The sequence below is a fragment of the Apodemus sylvaticus genome, chromosome 5 (genome assembly GCF_947179515.1).
Source record: "Apodemus sylvaticus chromosome 5, mApoSyl1.1, whole genome shotgun sequence".
Classification (NCBI taxonomy): Eukaryota; Metazoa; Chordata; class Mammalia; order Rodentia; family Muridae; genus Apodemus; species Apodemus sylvaticus.
This window is the reverse complement of record NC_067476.1, coordinates 160,257,773-160,275,972: the sequence shown is the minus strand read 5'-3', so window position 1 is coordinate 160,275,972 and position 18,200 is coordinate 160,257,773. Positions and strand designations below refer to the sequence as shown.

Genomic DNA, 18,200 nt, shown 5'->3' with positions numbered 1-18,200 from the left:
ACCTCCTTTATGGCAAGAACCAAAACTCTAACTTAAATATGTGTAATTAATCTGCAGTAATAGAGTCTTGGTGTGAAGTGGGAATGCTTTCAAATGTTTCCCAGATAACTTGCACCTCCCTCACCTGCAGGAAACCCTGCTGTAGACCCTGACCCCATCACCGTCCCAGCCTTCCCTGTGGGCTGCTAGCCTCTTGTGGGGAAGCAATTTGGTCGAAGGGCAGCTAGCAACTGCCGGGGGGCAGCATAAGGAGCGGAAGCCTTGATGCACCAAAGGCTAGGTTCCCCCAGCCTATAGGGGCACCCCTCACCCCACTTAGGACCCTGGGACCTGTCCTCCATTTCCCAGCTGGTGCCTAGACCAATCCCACCCATGGACCCTGGGACCCACTTGCCGCAAATCAAAGAGCAACACCAGATTTTGCTCATTTTTAATTTTTATTTTGATTTTTTAATGCTGCACAACACAATATTTATTTCATTTTGAATTTCATTTATTTATTTCTGTTTGCTGCTGCTTTTATTTTATTTACTGAAAGTGAGAGGGAACTTTTGTGGCCTTTTTTCTTTTTCTTTTTCTGTAGGCCGCCTTAAGCTTACTAAATTTGGAACATCTAAGCAAGCTGGAGGGAAGAGGGGTTTTTTTCAGAATCACGGGGGAAGAAAGGAAAGGTTGCGGTGTTGATCATGCCCTATGGTGGGTGATCAACTGCTTGTACAATTACGTTTCACTCTTAATTAATTGTGCTTAAGGCTGAATTAAGTTTACGTGTTCCCTTCTTAGAGCAGCTCGTATTGGCGGAGATGCATGCGCTGGATGATGTCACGGCAGTCGTTGAAGACACGGCGGATGTTCTCAGTGTCCACGGCGCAGGTAAAGTGAGGGTAGCAGTAGTGGCGCCCATCTCCACTAGCGGTGCTGATTCTCTGTGGGCAGAGAGAGCAACTCAGTTAGCAACCATCTCCAGGAGCCCCTCCCCCCACCGCAGAGGACCAGTCAACTCAGAAAGTTCAGTGGAAGGCATGGACGGCTCAGTCTCCAAATCTAGCACTAACTGGAGAGTACCCGTGAGGAGGAGGAGGAGGAGGAGGAGGAGGAGGAGGAGGAGGAGGAGGAGGAGACTAAGACAAGCCCTACTCACCAGAAACTCATCTCGAATGAAGTACTTGGCCCGGGTCACGCGTGGGTCCTCTCCGGGCTCGGGAGTCGCTGCAAAAAAAAATATATAAATGTTATTAGTTATTCTAATTAGCTTAGAAGACCTAGCCTGAGACCATTGTAGCCCATCACCCCCAATGATCTCTGCCAATGAAAATGAGGGAAATAAACATCCCTGGCTTTCCCGTTGTGGGTGGGGCTAGGGGCCCTTAGCCACACCTTTTGACCAAGGACCACCAAACTAAACCAGCGCCCTGAACGTACCATCCTCAGGAGTGGTGTAGCGAGCGAACTCTGGAAAGTAGTCCTCAATCTTCGATTTGCCAGCGAGGACCTTCTCAGCAAGCAGATCTTGCTTGTTGAGGAAGAGAATCACAGAGATGGTGCGCAGCCATCTGGGGAGAGAGGGACGGGGTGAGAGCTGGGGCCAGCGGAAGCTGCAGCCCTCCAGGGGGAGCCAAGCCGGGACCCCCACACACCTGTTGTTCCAGATGCTCTTGAAGAGGTTCAGAGCCTCCTGCAGGCGGTTGGTCTGGTTGTCCTCCCGAATGACCATGTTGTAGCTGCTGCTGGCCACCACGAAGATGATGGCAGTCACATCATTGAAGCACTGGATCCACTTGCGGCGCTCATCGCGCTGGCCACCCACATCGAACATGCTGGAATGGGAAGACACTGGGTTACCCTGGGCTCACCACTCTCCGGGCCACATAGTTGGGCCTCGACGATGACGATTTACTTACTGAAAGTTGACTTTGTCCACCTGGAACTTGGTCTCAAAGATCCCAGAGGTCAGGACGCGGCAGCGAAGCAGGTCCTAGAACAAAGAGGGGGTCAGCGGGTCTCACCCTAATTGCCCTGAAGACAACCAGAGCCATGGAGCCCCAGCCTTGAGGCCAGAGGCGCATGCGTACCTGGTCACTTGGCACGTAGTCGGCCTGCTTGATCACATCGATCTTGTCCAGGAAGCTTGGAAGAAAAGGAGGCATGGTGGTCAGTGTGTGTCAAGCTTGTCCCCCGCAAGGCCAGGGGTAGGGGATCGACCCTTACTTTTGACAGGTAAGAGAATTTCAAAACTCCACCCCTTTCCTAAAGCAAGGTACGGCTGCGCGCTTAAGGGTGCACAGGCCTCTCTGTTCTAGGACAAAGCAGAAGCAGCCCTCCCTATCGGCTTCGGAAGAATCTCATTGATTATTGAGAACTGTGCCAAAACAAGCTGTGGGCACAAAGGGGCCGTTCTTGCATTCACCACTCTGAACAGGAAGTAAACACGAAGTTCCCTTCCTATCTACTGGGTCTGTGAAATAGAGCAGTCCAGATAGCAAACTTTGAGTTAGAAAAAAGAAAGAAGAAAGAAAGAAAAGTTGCTCAACTATAAACACAAAAAAACTAACTTTTGCCTTTTGCAAGACTGGGATAGTGTAATATGAAAAAGTAATATTAATTGGAGGAGTGTGTGTGTGTGTGGTGGGGGTGGGGCAACAGAGGGTTGGAAACTCTTTTAAAGTAGATCAATCAGAAGAGAGAATCACAAAGGGCATAGTCTATTTAGAGAAAGCCCCTGAGTTTTTTTGTTTTGTGTTTTTTTTTCTCCTTCCCCTTCCTTTTTACCAGTTCCGAGTTAGTCTGGCTTAGAGGATACACTAACTGGCCCAATCAATCTTACATTACAGCACAGGCCCAGAAATAGCTCCCCAGCCACCCTGGCCGCCAGCATGTTGCCATGGCAACCGAACCACAATTCTATAAATAGATCCTTAGCACCAAATCTTGTGAGAAGACATCTGGAGTGGGGCCAGCCACACTGCAGCTCAACACACAAACCTGGCAGCTTAAGAGCCAGGCCCAGGCCCAGCGCCTGCCCTCCAGCATAAAGGCAGCTAAACAAGTGAGCGGGCCACTTACACAACTTTAAAGTTGTTTTCTTTTGCTGGAAGTTTCCCTAAAACTTCGCACAGTTGGTGCCACGTGGTACAGTTTTCAGGCGTATATTGCACTGCTTTCAACAACAAAGAAATCCTTAAAGTGGTGTGATCCCCAAAGAACCTGGCTAAATCAGCGTTAATTAAAGAAACTGACCCCAGCAATTCCCCACTGGGGAGCTGAGCCTCCTCATCTTGTATCTGCACTTAACTCCTGAATTGGATCCAAAATACAAATCACAAACAATTCCAGGATCTCCATTTGTTTTCTGTTTCTATAATTAGTGCTTCCAGCTTTTAGTACAAACTTTTGAGAAAAATCAGGAACTTGCTGGAGGAGTGGGGGCTGGGGCCTGTGGGGATTGCTTTTCAGTTCCTTGAAAGAATATATAACTTTGTGTATTAAATCATAACATGCTATATCTGTAGCAACAAGTCCCTATGGGAGAGTGGGCCCACGAGACCCCTCCCACCATGAAGCTGAAGTGCCTTATAAGGCACCGATCAATACAAAGTCTCTTTTTTGACTTTTGTATGGGGGGCCAGGCCAGTATGGGCTTGCTGTACTGTGTGTGCCCCTAAATGCTTAGAGGTCATGTCCATGAGTTACACCACTTCATTACAAGTAATTATTTTGCCTTGCTCTAGCAGGTATTAATTGTTTATGTAAAACAATTATCAGTGTCCTATAAAGTGCAATTAAAATCTTTATAAAACGAATGAACCAGACTGGAACTCTCTGACTCCTGGTGGGTTTGTAGCTCCCTGGCTTCTGAGCTTCTGTTTTGCCCTGGGGGAGGGACTGGGAGGGAGAGACTGGGGGAGCACCAGCAGCTACTTACTACTGGGCACAGTCAATCAGCTGGTACTCATTGGAGCGCTCGTAGCAGGCACGCACTCCCTCATCCTCCCACAGAGCCTTGGCATGCTCATAGAATTCCTGAAAGAGAGCCCAGGGAAAAAACGTTGACTGAAAGATTGTGCTCGAACCAATCAGGGACCCCGCCCCTGGAATTCTAAGGCCATCACTCACTATGTGAGTCCAAGTGTGAGCCCCCGTGTTAATCAATGCTTGGAAAGAGCCTGCAGTCTTGTAAGCTCCCAGAAGTCTGATTAGCATGTTTTCATCTTTGGTGATTGCTCAGAGGGTTGGGTGGCCGCTCTGTCATTCTTGTGGGGTTAGGGGCAAACAAGTGAGTAAACTTTTCCCCCAGAATTATGAGCACAGGAAGAATATGTACTATCCTGTGGTAGGGACATGGGTCAAGGCTAGACTATTGTCCAGATATCAGAGTAGCAGATGTCAATGATATCAAATGCATTGTGGGTAGGCTGCCATTTTGTCTCTAAGAATCATGGGAATCAGATGACTTTAGAATCCATGCTGTGTTTCCCTGTTTGAGGTTTCTTTGTTTTTAAATCAACTGCTATTTTATTTTAAATGTACCTTCCCGTACTACTTTTTCTCATAAGCTTGTAGCCAAAACCCATCTAAAAAACACAAAGCCCACAAAAACCTAAGAGGTGGCAGCAATGACTTAACTTCAGACAAGTCTCTTCTTCCAGCCTTAAAATCCTTTCTCCCCCATGAAGGGTTAAAATGTACATTTTGACAGAGGGCAGTTCGACCCTCTCTAAAAATAGCTTTTAGAAAGCCAAGACCCTTGTCAAGAGGGGCAGGCTCCCAGGCAAAGGGCTGGCTGATGTGACCAATTTTTTTTTTTTTGTAATTTATGCTTAGATCCAAACATTGAAAGGTGTGTATTTGTACCAGGCTGGATTAACTGGACAATGAGGACCCATGTGCCATGTGTAACGTGGTTTTGTCTGTCCTCATGTGTATGAGGGGCATAACTGAGCTTGCTTGATGTAGGTCAGGACCTCTCCCCCATTAAAAAAAAAATACTATCTGGAAAATGGAGGACTAAGCTGAGGTCTAGAAGAGGTGATGAAGTTTGCCCATCCATTCTGGACACAACCCTAATCATGTCTTTATCATCCTTTAGTCTCAGGCATGAGCTTGGAAGTAACTTGTGTGATCGATCACACAGCAGGCAGGTCTCTGGCCCTTGTGCTCCCACTGGGACTAAGGGGAGAGGGGGAAAGCAGGGTTGGGGTGGAGCTTACAGGTGGGAAGTCAAAGTTCGGCACGTTCATCACGCTCAGAATGTAGTCCACGCGGAACTGATTCTCAGGGTTGGCCAGCTCCACAGGGGGCACCAGGTTGCTCATGGCGGCCACAATGGTCTGAAAACGGTTTAGCAAATCGGTCAAGGGTGGGGGGAGTGGCACCATGGGGCGAGGGAGTGCTAAAAGATAAGAGCAAGGGGCTAGGCACATACTTCAATGGCCTCCTTCAGGTTGTTTTTGATGTCCTGCACTTTGGTGGCCTTCTCACTACAGTGGGATTGAAAGGAAAAAAAAAAAAGGAAAAAGAAATCATATTGCATCCTGCCCACCAGGGTGTTATCTTCATTGAGACACAAAACTAAAAAGCATAGTATTCTGTTCTCCAAGGCATTGTGGGCTAGATCTGTAGATTGGGGGCACCCAAATAAAAATAAATTATAATTTCCCAAGCATGTCCTGAGGACAGGCCTGATGAGGCTGGATTAGAGACGCATCGAGATCTTGATTAACTGTACCAGCAATTGCACCTGGTCTACCTGCCATGCCAACCACACCCTGCTGCTTCCTGAGTGGCTCTTAATTAGCATAGTGAGGGTTGTATGGAGGCAGGGTTAGTGCTGAACTTGGGATTCAGTAGGTTGTGAGAGCCAGAGGTGACAAGTGTTTATCTTTGATATTAGGATTTTCCATTCCCATATTTATTTGTAGATCTAATTATTTAAATATCTATGCATCTGTCACAGGGCGTGGCAGGAGGAGATGTTGTTTGGGGTTCTGTGGCTCATAGCACTTTTGCGCGGACCCCCCAGTTGTGGCTAGTTCTGGACTCCACATTGTCGGGGGCGGGGGGGGGCATGGGGTTCATGTATACTGGGGAAAGAGCTGGCTAGATGTTCCGTTTGCTTATTTTAACCAGCCTCTGGGATAACCTATGTGGCCTTTTGGGGATGATTTGTATGTAGTCAGAGTCACGGATCCCACAGGTCACAGGCCACATCTTCTGATTATGGGGGTGAGTAGTAACCCCAAAAGGAATGATAATTTATGAAGGTTACAGTGGTTCAAAATGCTGTGTCTTTTAGGAGACAGCCTATATGCCAGACACAGCCATGTATTTAGGAGACCAGCAAAGTGCCGTCCCACTGCTTGGAGCAGACTCCATTTTGTCTGAGCCTAGTCCTCTGCATGGTTAGTGGGGGATTAGAAGACCAGCATGCACAGTACTCAGGGTGAGGCCTGGTGGCACAGAACAGGACATGTAGAAACACAGACCCTTTCTGTTAAGGAAACTGAGGTAAATGACTGGGGTGGCAATGACAAAGGTAGGACATTTAGATTGAACTCACAAGATAAAGTTAAATCACACCCCCATGGAACAGGGTAGAAAATTAGTAGAGTTGCAGGTTGGGGACCAGAGGCTGCTACAGCCAGGAGAGGTGGCAGGGAGACCTCAGGTGGAGATCTGGGGTTATGTGCCTGTCTGCCAGAGGTGTAGGGCTCTTGGAGCATGTGGATACCTGTCAATAGGGTGGGGGTCTAGGGGGGTTGTGCATACCCACCAATGGGGTGGGGTCTGGGGGATATGGATATCTGCCAATGGGGTGGAGACTGGAGAATATGTTAATATCCACCAATGGGGTGGGGTCTGGGGTATGTGGATATCTGCCAATGGGGTGGAGACTGGAGAACATGTTGATATCCACCAATGGGGTGGAGATTGGAGAACATGTAGATATCTGCTAATGGGGTGGGGTCTGGAGAACATGTAGATATCTGCTAATGAGGTGGGACCTGGAGAAATCATGTGGATATCTGCTAATGGGGTGGAGACTGGAGAACATGTTGATATCCACTAATGGGGTGGGGTCTGGGGGATGTGGATATCTGCCAATGGGGTGGAGACTGGAGAACATGTTGATATCTGCTAATGGGGTGGGGTCTGGGGGATCATGTGGATATCTGCCGATGGGGTGGAGACTGGAGAACATGTTGATATCCACTAATGGGGTGGGGTCTGGGGGATCATGTGGATATCTGCCGATGGGGTGGAGACTGGAGAACATGTTGATATCCACTAATGGGGTGGGGTCTGGGGGAATCATGTGGATATCTGCCAATGGGCTGGAGACTGGAGAACATGTAGATATCTGCTAATGGGGTGGGGTCTGGAGAACATGTAGATATCTGCTAATGAGGTGGGGCCTGGGGGAATCATGTGGATATCTGCTAATGGGGTGGGGGCCTGGGGGAATCATGTGGATATCTGCTAATGGGGTGGGGCCTGGGGGATCATGTGGATATCTGCTAATGGGGTGGGGCCTGGAGAATATCTAGATATCTGCTAATGGGGTGGGGCCTGGGGGATCATGTGGATATCTGCTAATGGGGTGGGGTCTGGTGGATCATGTGGATATCTGCTAATGGGGTGGAGACTGGAGAACATGTAGATATCTGCTAGTGGGATGGGGCCTGGGGGATCATGTGAATATCTGCTAGTGGGGTGGGGCCTGGAGAACATGTAGATATCTGCTAATGGGGTGAGGTCTGGGGGATCATGAGGATATCTGCTAATGCGGTGGGGCCTGGGGGATCATGTGGATATTTACTAGTGGGGTGGGGCCTGGAGAACATGTAGACATCTGCTAATGGGGGTGGGGGCCTGGGATATCACGTAGATATCTGCCAATGGGGGGGGGCTAGGATATCATGTAGATATCTGCTAATGGGGTAGGGTCTGGGGAATCATGTGCACATCCACCAATAGAGTAGAGGCCTGGGGGAGCATGTGAATATTTGCCAATGGGGTAAGGGTCTGGGATATCATGTAGATATCTGCCAATGGGGTAAGGGTCTGGGATATCATGTAGATATCTGCCAATGGGGTGGAGGCCTGGGATATCATGTAGATATCTGCCAATGGGGTGGAGGCCTAGGATATCATGTAGATATCTGCCAATGGGGTGGGACCCTGGGATATCATGTAGATATCTGCAATGGGGTGGGACCCTGGGATATCATGTAGATATCTGCCAATGAGGTGGGGTCTGGGGAATCACGTGCACACCCACCAATAGAGTGGAGGCCTGGGGGACATGTGGATACTCGCCAATAGAGTGGGGGTCTGGGGTCACATGGCTACCCACCAAAGGGATGGGGATCTGGGGTTGCCCACCAATAGTGATCTGGGAGTGTCTGTGGTACCCACCAATAGAGTGGGGTTCTGGGGGTCATGTGCATGTCTGCAAATTGGGTGGGGGTCTGGAGTCATGTGCACATCAGCCAGGAGTGCGTATATGGGGGTCATGTTCATGCCCACCGATAGGACCACACCCAAAGAACCCATTCTTTCAATAGAGACTTACAATAGCTGATATTTGAATGGGGGTTCCTTTTCAAGCAGGCTTGTGTATTTGGGGAGTGGGCCCTGTGTCCTGAATGATCTCACTATGCATTTTTCTTGGGGTTCATCTCTTAGGTGAGGGCCTGCAAGGTTTAGAAGTTGGGGGGTGTTCTCAACAACAGGAGGGAGGGGGTGAGAGCTCAGCTACCAGGATTTTGACAGGGTCACGACAGTGGGAAAATCAGAGCCCCACCCCCGCAGGAAGAGCTGCCTCTCACTCCACATGGTCATTAGAGCAAACCCACCACCCAGGACAGGAAGAGGAGGCAAGAGGAAACTCTTAAGTCCCCATGGTCACTGCAGGCAGAAGGGGCAGTCCTAGGGCTGGGGCAAACACTCAGGATGTGGGAGTTATGCACATTTGAAAGCTGCTTGGGGCCCTCAGACTCTTAGAGCTCTAGGTACCACCCAGTGTTAGAGACATGGTGTGCCCACCCCTCAGAGGGACTGGTTCTGTTAGGGCTGAGGGGGCGGCGCACATCGAAGCTCAGGTCTGAAGTCATGTGTTTCTGAGCTGGTGTTAGACGCTGGGACTAGCTACCAATGTCCGAGACTGCAAGCATGTGTTTGATGCCCCAGTACTCCAACATAGAGTTCAGAGGCGCTTCCCCTATCCTGCCCTGGGACAAATCTACTCCCAGGTTTTTGTGAGTGTGTGTATGTGTGTGTGTGTGTTTTTAAATGGCTTCCTGCCATTGGCACTGAGCCCCAGATGTCTGGTTTTAAGGCCCCACAACCGAAAAAAATGAGGATATCTGGGTATGAACTACTCCAATCTACATACAGGTAGAAAGAAGCGTTTCCCCAGGGAAGAGACTTCATTCAGTTTGATATTTTGTTCTAAGTAGTAGTATGATAATTGGAAAGCTCCCAGTCTTAAAATACAGATATTCTGAGAGCGTGTTCAGCATTCATCTACGTATGTGAATAGGTGTGGGAGTGTATCCAGTATAAAACAGCTAAAATAGAAAATCTAAAATCTAATTCGGGTGTGTAGTACTAAAACAAACCTCTTCATTGAAGAGATTACTATGTAGATGAAGCCATCATGGTGGGGGCCGGCAGGTTTATCCTCATTTGTAATACTGCTTAATGAATTTAACGTTGATTGTGAAATTCAGAGAAAATTCCTTAGGTGTCTCTAAACTACTTAACAGAGGCAAGATGTGTTGCCCGTTCAGGGATTCTAACTGACTAGCTGGGGTGGGCGGTATCTATAGGATGCTGCTCCCCCTCCCCCTCCCCAAAAGTGTAAGGTAGATTAGTGGGGTTAGCATTTTTTAGTAGGTCCTTCCCCCCTCTCCCATTAAGTGGTAGGGGAAGGCTGTGTGGTACCCATCCTCTGCCTCTATATGCTATCTTTGTGCTTGTGGGGGAAAGACAGACAAAAGAGCAGACAGAAGACAGACGCAAGATACAGGGATTGCTGAAACATGCAGAGAGTTTTATTTATCAGGAGAGTTAATACTTATTTTTACTTGTAGAGTCATAGGAAGAAAACGTGCAAGTATTAGTAGGGTTGAAGGGGTTAAGTTAGCACAGCACACGACATCTAGGAGGCTCTCTCAGTAGGGGCTGGGCACGCTTCTCAGATGCCAACTTTTGGTACAGTAGATTATCAATATCTCGATGCCTTCTCTGATTGCTGTTCTGTCACACTGTTGCCAATTAAAGGTTTCATTCCATCTTTCTGTTTTTACTTACGCCTAAAGGTTAGGTAATAGGTTAGGGACCCCTCCCCCCTCCCCCACCCCCCACCATCCCCAGGAAAACAGAATAGTATTCTTATGAGGAGTTTCCTAAGACCGGGCAATTCCAGCATGCAAATTGGGATAACTGGGGTAGGACATAGCGAAGATGGAGGACTGTAGCCATCATCTAGTGGGGGTAATAGACTCTAAAAGAAACAGATGAACAAACATGTGTCAGTCACTCTGCTCCCGACCCCCAGATCCTTTGACCCACCCGTGCCCGGTCTCAGAAGCCATTTCTCTTCCCTGTTCTAGGCTGGAAGCTGCTCTATGAATTGACCTGAAAAACAGCCCCTCCATCCTGCATGCTAGTGATCGAGAATGGAGCTGGATGGATGCTTGGCATGCGTGTGCGCGCATGTGTGCAGGCATGAGATGGTTGTGGGGATGAGAAAGCAAAATAATAAACAATGAGTGGGGTGCCGTCACAAATGCTCTAGGTCGTTGGCTAATGTAAAGTGCCTTGCGTTAACAGTTAAAAATTTTTTAAGATAATTTTTAAGGCCAGAGGTTGTCAATGGCCTGCTACTTAAGGACCACAGCATTAGGCATATTTTTTTAATTGAGGAAGTAAATTAAAATAATTTTTTTCCCCAAATAGGTCTGAAAACTTAAAGTCAGACTGACGGTCCTGTGGGCAGAATTTAGTACTTTTGAACGGTAAGCCGTTGGTTTAAGTGGCGAACTGGGGGAAATAAAGACCATATGGAAAAACCTCGATTCTCAAAATCTTTTAAGTTCTTGTTGGAAGCCAAAATGGCTGCCTTTCCCCCAGCTGTATCTGGTTACTCTTAAGACCTTTTCTGTTTTGCACTTTACTTGTTGACAGGTCATTTGCAAATGCACACACCAAGATGGTTGATGGCCCTGAGGTGATCTCTGCTCTGTTCCCCAGTCTGTGTCCTCAGTTTCCCCGCTATGCTCTGCGTGTCTGTTTTGTCTGTTAGAAGAGGTTTCTGGTTTTGAATGTGCCTACCCTTCGCTGTTGCTCCTTGCAGCCTGCGGGTCCTCTTCGCCGCCCCTTGTAAAGAGAGATTGAAAGCTCACCTATCTGTAAGGCACTGCGATGTCATACAAAACCCACACAGTCTCTGCACCTTTAAACAGCCAGGTAAGAATACCTGACAGTCCTGCGTACCATCCTCCTGGCTAGGCTAATCCTTAGGCCGCTTTTCTGGCTAAATGGGGATGTCTACTGAGACTCTGCACCTTCCTTCCTGCATTAGCAGGGCTCTCGGGAGACTCAGGCTGGAGACAGGAGGGACGGGTAATTGTTTTCCTCTGCTTTCCCTAAATGCACATGCACCAGGGAGCAGAGGCATAGACTTAACTCTTGAGACTAGGGCACGTCAGAATCTTCTCTGTGTCCAATCCATGCCCACGAAAGCACAATGGAACACTCCTATTCCTGGCTTCTTGGTGCAAAATGAATAATCTTTAAGGGGGTGGACACTCAGCTTTGAGATCTATTAGCTCAACCAATATTAATTTTTTTCCGGCATTAAACTTCAGAAAGTTAGCTCTGAGTTAGGAACATCTACTTTTGCCCTCTGTATTTCTGAAGGTCAGATAAATATTATGCTGTACTCTTGAAAACTGTATTGGTAGGCAGGCCATGGACAGTTGGGGCATATTTAATAGGTCTGTCCAAGAACTGAGGGCGGGGCTGAGGCAAGGGCCAGGTCTTGACTCAAGATGGACCCACATTTACTGCTATACCACAGTGAGAGGACCTACGTTGGACGGGGTCAAAATAGGGAATCCAGCCCCCCACGGAGGTCCTGAATGTCGCTTTCACAGGCTAAATTTAACATCTGGGATCCACAAAGAAGGCAAACTGGGAAGGCTTCTTCCTCTTTTCAGAGAGAAAATAGAAATGAAAAGTTCTGGTTTAGAACCCTCTACTGCATTAACAGGGAAAACTGGTATAAAAAAGTAAGATTTTAGGGAAATTTGTGACGTAATTAAACCTCTGGGACTATACCACTCATTGGGTTAAACAGTAGCTGCCGAGTTTTTAAAGTCTCCTCTGGCTTCCACCACGAATATTTTTTGAAGAAATAATTTGTGGCGCGTGGTCACGTTCCTTTCTGCTTAACGAGCTTCATATTGAAGAGTCCCTCAAACCTGGGGCAGGGAGTTTTCTGGGTTCTTTTTGTTGACTGGCAGGTGCCAATCTCCTTGTTTAGGCTTTTTGAGAGGCATATCAGGAATCAATAATTCCAGAATTGATGTCTGATAGGTAGCAGAGACTATAGATACAAAGTAATAACTGAGTCAAACTTAAAACCAGTGATCTAGCCCCCTTCCCTTCTGCATATTAACTAATCTTTGAATTTTGGGCTGTAACTTAAGGAACACACGAACCCTGACCCAGACCCAGACATGGGTGACGTCATCTCTCTCTCTTTTTTAACCCGATTAGCTAATCTAACAAACTCTAGAAGTTCCCATGAAAATCAACTTGTGGTACCCTGAAAGGCTCTGCCCAATCTTGTTTTCCCAGCACTTACTGCATGGTAGGGGACAGAAGCTGCTCCCCCTCTCCAGGGTTAGTTAAGTCCCCGAGCCTCGATGTCTCATATCAGCACTGAGAACAATGGAGGCCAACGAGAAAAGGCAAAATTCCCTATTTATTGGCTGTTTCCTCAGTTTGTATTCTTCATGGAAGGCGGGACCCCTTATTTGCCACATATCTGTCTCTTTTTAAGAAAAATCTTTACTCTCACTGTGGTATTGCCTCACCATATTGTCTTAAACCAGGAAGGTCATTTCAAAGGCAAAACAGCTCCTAGATTGGCCAGAAGTAGCTAATTCCCTGTCTTTCCACCATTTTCATACCTCCTTTTCAATTGTTCAGGTAGGAGTAATGATTTAAAAAAAAAAAAAAGAGAAAGAAGTCTCTGCCTATCTAATTCTGAAGCAGGGAGGGACTCAGAACCTTGAAGCCTGTCGGCAAGGGGTGTGGATTGCAACTTTTAAGTGAAGATGTAACTGAAAAGATGTTTTTCTGAGAGTTACAAAACCCTACACCAGTTGACGCCAGTGAAACCTGCAGGGTGGGGGTGGGAGCCTCCTGTCCTGGCCAGCTCTGGCTGGCCAAGAGGTGGCCAAGGCCCGTCGGCCATGTTGGAGCCGCACTGCAGCAGACGAGGCTGCGGCAGAGGCTGTCACCCGGCCAAGTGCTGTTCACTGTCCTCTGCAGCCAGCCACCATTTTCCAGCGCGAGGGGCCGCTTTGGGTGGACACCGGTGCTTTTACTCTTATTTCTATTTGTTGCCCCCAAGGTTGAGAAGGGTGTGGGGGTTCACCCATCAGCTCTTTCTTGGGCTGTCTAATATGCAAATTAGAAAAAAATGATTAGTGGCAATTAGCAGCTGTGCTTTCTAGAGGTTAGTATACACTCCTTCAAACGTCCTGTCTCCTGCAGGCCAGGTACGCACAGCCTGACCGCTCACCGCCCTGCACGGGCTGGACACTTACTCTCCGTTAAACCCATTAACATGCAGGATCCTCATCTGCTTCACAATGGTGCTTTTGCCAGACTCTCCAGCACCTGAGAAAGGAAAGTGAGGGCTTGGGTTAAGAAAGAGGCTTGCCACACTTCACCTGGATGATGGCCTTGAAAAGCAGCAGCAGCAGCACACAACAAACGCACAATGACACAACTGCAAACACGACTGCAAACCTCCTTCACATGACGACGCAGTGAAATACAACACGTCCAACATAGCATCTACCTGAAGTATCTCACCATGGAGTAGCAAGCAAGAATTAAGGGCTCTGCTCTTTTTAAAACCCCCTTTTTTTTCCTTGTGAGTTTTGTTGTTGTTGTTTTGTTTTCTCTTTGGGATTTTAAAAACTCATGAGGCGAAGAAGGAATGACGTAATTGTCACTGGAGGGTGAAAATTTTAAGTCAAAACTGTGAACTGAGTATTGAAATGTGGTCAAAGGTACACAGAAATGCAGCAGCCACCTAATTTCCTGTTTGTTAGTCATTTTATGGTTAAATACTCAGGAATGGCAGACAATGCCTGGACACTGCAGTGTCCCACTCTCACGCCCGCTGCAGCAGCACCTTCCTCCCAACGCCACAATGCAGCTGCTGCTGTCAAGCATGCTTTGGGCCCACCCTAAAACCACAGGGCTACACTGTCTCCACTTATCCACCCCCTTCCCCTGCTAAAGGAATCTTTCTAAAGATACATTTTTTTCTCTGGATTCAACTACCATGTTGCAGAGGGAAATGGTAGACCATCAATTATCTGACAGCAGCAGAGGGGCGGAGGGAGCAAAAAAAAAATAAGCAAAAAACAAAAAGCAAAAAACACATTTTGTTGTCAAACATGGCACTTGAGACCTCATGAGCATCAGGCAACATGCAACATCAACAGTACCAAGAGTTTAAAATAAAAAAAGGGTAAGACTTTAATTATATGCACAAATATTCCTGGAAGGTACTGAGTACTGAGTAAGAAGATTCTAGGCTTCCCCAACTAAGTAAATAGGAACGCAAGCCTCCATTTTAAATCACTTCTTTCTTTCTTTCTTTCTTTCTTTCTTTCTTTCTTTCTTTCTTTCTTTCTTTCTTTCTTTCATAGTATTTGGAGGACCCTCCTGCCCCACCCCATTTCCATCAAGTTTCTGCAAAATACTCTTCAACCAGTATTCCCTATGTGAATGCTTTTCCTCCTCCTCCCACAAAAATCTACTTTCTTTTTTTAAAATCTTGTTCTTTTTCTCCATATTGTTTCTGTTTTGGTGCCCAGATACGCCCCCACCATATTCAGCTCACCCACCCCAGTTCTCCACCCCCCCAGTTCTCCACCCCCCCAGTTCTCCACCCCCCAGTTCTCCACCCTCCCCAGTTCTCCACCCTCCCCAGTTCTCCACCTCCCCCAGTTCTCCCCCCTCCCAGTTCTCCACCTCTCCACAAGCCATAAACAAGATCTGTAAAAGTTAAAATTGGTTTCCACAGCAGCATTGATTTCAAAGCAAACACCGTCCTAATGAGCAAAAATCTCATAAATTAAATATAAAAGGCAATATTGGGCGGTTTCCATAAAGGAAACATAGAGGACTAATCAGGTTCCTCAGTACTCCACTCTCAGAAATGTTAACATTTGTGACACCTGTGTTTTTTAGAGGCAGAACTAGATCTGTGCCTCAGTTTCCACGTTTGTGAGAATAGAAAACTGGCCTGAAAATAACTGCCAGGCTTTTGTTTGTTTTGCGGTTCTGCAAATTTACTTAATTTACCTGTTAGAAGTTAAAATGGGTTAAAGAAAAAGAGGTTGGGGGGTATTCGGTTTCCTTTGTGGGTAATTATTTCATTTTAAGAAATGTAAAATGTTGCCAATAGCTAGGGCAACAGATTTCTGTGCCAAAGGTCATCAATTAATTGTGGCACAATACAGCCATGTAGACCAGAGACTTGAAAGAAGGCAGGGTGGGCTCAGAACTGCAGTCTCAAGTAAGTGGGGGACATTTGGAATCACTGTAAATACACAAAAAAAGATGTTAGGAATTTGATGTGTCATTAACATCATAGTGGACTTAAATAAGCACTCATAGGAGTGGTCATGCGCCATACAGAAGATTCTATATGATTCTAGGTATGTACTTTGAAATCAGACTATATGCATATTGACACAACAGAATTATGGTTTTAGAAGTTTCCTATATACCATCTAATTACCGAAATCACAAATGCACCAACACCAACAAGATTATTTTCACTTATTAACAATTTCCTACTTTACTAAATCTGGCCCAGGGAGAACAAAGACTTGACCCCATCCAAAAAGATCAAACCAAACGTCACCGCGAATTAATACAGCCTTCTACACTTTATTTTTGATAATTAAGCTATTTTGTTGAAAAGTGACCCAGCTCCAAGTGAATTCACAAATTTATTCAGATAGCCAAAATTCTGAGAAGTGGAAAGTTTCCATCCTAATTAGTGTTCTGTGATGTTTCTGTGGTAATTTCAACATTTTTCGTGTTTGCCTGTGTGCTTTTGCTGCCCCCACCCTAGCACCTTAAAAAAAAAAGGAAGGAGAGCCATCCTTGAAGTTTGGATACCCCCCCCTTTTTCTTTCTTTTTTCTTTCTTTTGCCAAGGAGGAAAAACCGCAGTGAAAAAAGAGAAGAAGAAAAACCAAACAACCAAATGTCACTTGCCAACAACTAATTAATGTCTTTTCATCAGCTTGTACCCCAGAGTCTTCTCAGAGAGCTGAGTCTCCCCTCCCACCTTGAAAAGGACAAAAATTTTTAAAACGCCATTTCGAAACTAAGAAGCCATTTACAGACAAATGTCATTTTCCAGTTTTATCTTATTTATGAGGTCTGTTTAAGACAGGATTTTATTTTTCACTAGTGTCTCCACTCCCAAAGAAGCAGAGTAACAGGAAAACCTGTGTGTTAATTGTTTGCTGCACGGGAGGGGCACAGCTGGGGGGGTCAGCTGCTACCATTTAATGCTCTTCTTTGCTTTTTAAAAAAGCCTGTGAGTCTAGAAGGGGGGGAAAAGGTCACATTGTAAAATGACGTGTCATTTGGCTTAACTGGGCACTTTGCGTACTTTTTTTTTTTTATTTTCATTTTTTTTTTTTTTTGATCTTATTCGATTTGATTCTTCTTCTCTTCCTTCCACGGCCTGGCCTGGCTCAGGACACGTCTGCTCCACGCACAGTCTGTCGGTCCTGCCCGAATCGCCCCGAGTCGCGCCCAGAGTCCGCCACGCTCCCTCCTCCCTGCCCCCCCACTTCGGCGCCACGACTTGCCCGCGCCCCCTCCCCCCTCTGCACTACCTTTACCGCCCCGTCCTTTCCGAGGGGCTGATGTCACCCGCCCCCCCACCCTGGTGGCTACTTCCCTCGCCAGAGTCTCTGGGCCGAGGTCCCCGAGTCCCCCCTAGTGGCCTTGGCCTCTCTTCGGGCCCCCTCCCAACAAATCGCACACCCCAGTGAGGCGGGTCCCCCTCCCTGGGCCCGCCGGCCCGTTTCCTGTCCCTAGCCCTACTCTGTCGCAGTCCGAGGGGCCCTGTGAGCCTCCCCTCCCCCTCCCGACACGCACCCTGGCCCCTGGCACTAAGTAGGCCTCGCGCGGACGCGAAGCCAGGGACGAGGGGAGTGTGGCCAACTGAGGGACGAGACCGAGCCAGGGGGCCCCACGCCCAATTTGCAGCCCCCGCCCGGCCGAATTCCGCCCCGGGGTCCCCTTGACGGCCTCGCCCCCTGCACGCGCGCGGCCCAGAGGGCCAGAGGGCCTGGGAGCAAGCGCTAGAGCGCCGGGGAGGGGGGCGGGCTCGGCGCGCGCGGCCTTGCGGGTCGTCCCGCGGCACTCCCGGGCCGGGCCCGCTCCCCCCCGGGCCGCCCTTACCCAGCAGCAGCAGGCGGTGCGTGGCCCGGTAGACCTGCTTGTCCTTCTGCAGCTGCTTCTCGATCTTTTTGTTGGCCTCGCGCTGCGCCTTCTCCTCGTTGCGCTGGTCCTCGGTCTTACTGTTGCCGAGGCAGCCCATGGCGGCGGCGGGGCGCGGCCGGGCTGCGGGGCGGCGGGGACGGGGCGGGCGGCCTCGGGCGGGCCGGGAAAGCGGGGAACACGGGGAGGGTGGCGGCTCGGACTAAGACAAGCGCGCGGCTCTCCGCCCCTCGCTCCGGGGCCGAGGCGGAGCAGAGCAGGAGCCGCGGGAGCTGCTGCCGCCGCTGCCGCCGCCGCCGCTCTTATTGCCTCGGCCCGGGCCCGCCGCCCCGACCCAAAAGCGCCGTGGCGGGCGGGGGAGCGGGGGGAGGCGGAGGCGACGGCGGCGAGGGGGGTGGGAAGAGGAGGAGGAGG

At 48.4% G+C, this 18,200-nt stretch overlaps 1 protein-coding gene across 3 annotated transcripts; it reads right to left on the bottom strand.

Annotated features, from left to right (window-relative positions):
• Positions 1-418: 418 nt before the first annotated feature.
• On the bottom strand, positions 419-18,059 carry LOC127686341 (guanine nucleotide-binding protein G(s) subunit alpha). 3 transcript variants are annotated; one of them, XM_052184469.1, is made up of 12 exons: positions 17,748-18,059; positions 13,845-13,917; positions 11,338-11,382; positions 5,423-5,477; positions 5,208-5,327; positions 3,923-4,020; positions 2,073-2,127; positions 1,902-1,975; positions 1,638-1,817; positions 1,423-1,553; positions 1,142-1,209; positions 419-926 (listed from the first exon to the last, which is right to left on the bottom strand). In XM_052184469.1, exons 1-12 carry the CDS (start codon positions 17,884-17,886, stop codon positions 780-782), a joined length of 1,185 nt encoding a protein of 394 aa, XP_052040429.1. In that variant the 5' UTR covers positions 17,887-18,059; the 3' UTR covers positions 419-779. The 3 variants fall into 3 exon arrangements, with proteins under 3 accessions (XP_052040429.1, XP_052040430.1, XP_052040431.1); XM_052184470.1 differs by lacking the exon at positions 11,338-11,382 and having other exon boundaries at positions 5,423-5,480; XM_052184471.1 differs by lacking the exon at positions 11,338-11,382.
• Positions 18,060-18,200: the final 141 nt, after the last annotated feature.

Bases quoted from the DNA above. Each gene is read 5' to 3' on its own strand.
- LOC127686341 (XM_052184469.1), bottom strand. From the start codon at position 17,886: ATGGGCTGCCTCGGCAACAGTAAGACCGAGGACCAGCGCAACGAGGAG. The intron at 13,918-17,747 runs GTAAGGGCGGCC...TTCCTTTCTCAG, and splicing joins GCACCGCCTGCTGCTGCTGG to GTGCTGGAGAGTCTGGCAAA. The intron at 4,021-5,207 runs GTAAGCTCCACC...GCTCTCTTTCAG, and splicing joins CGAACTTTGACTTCCCACCT to GAATTCTATGAGCATGCCAA.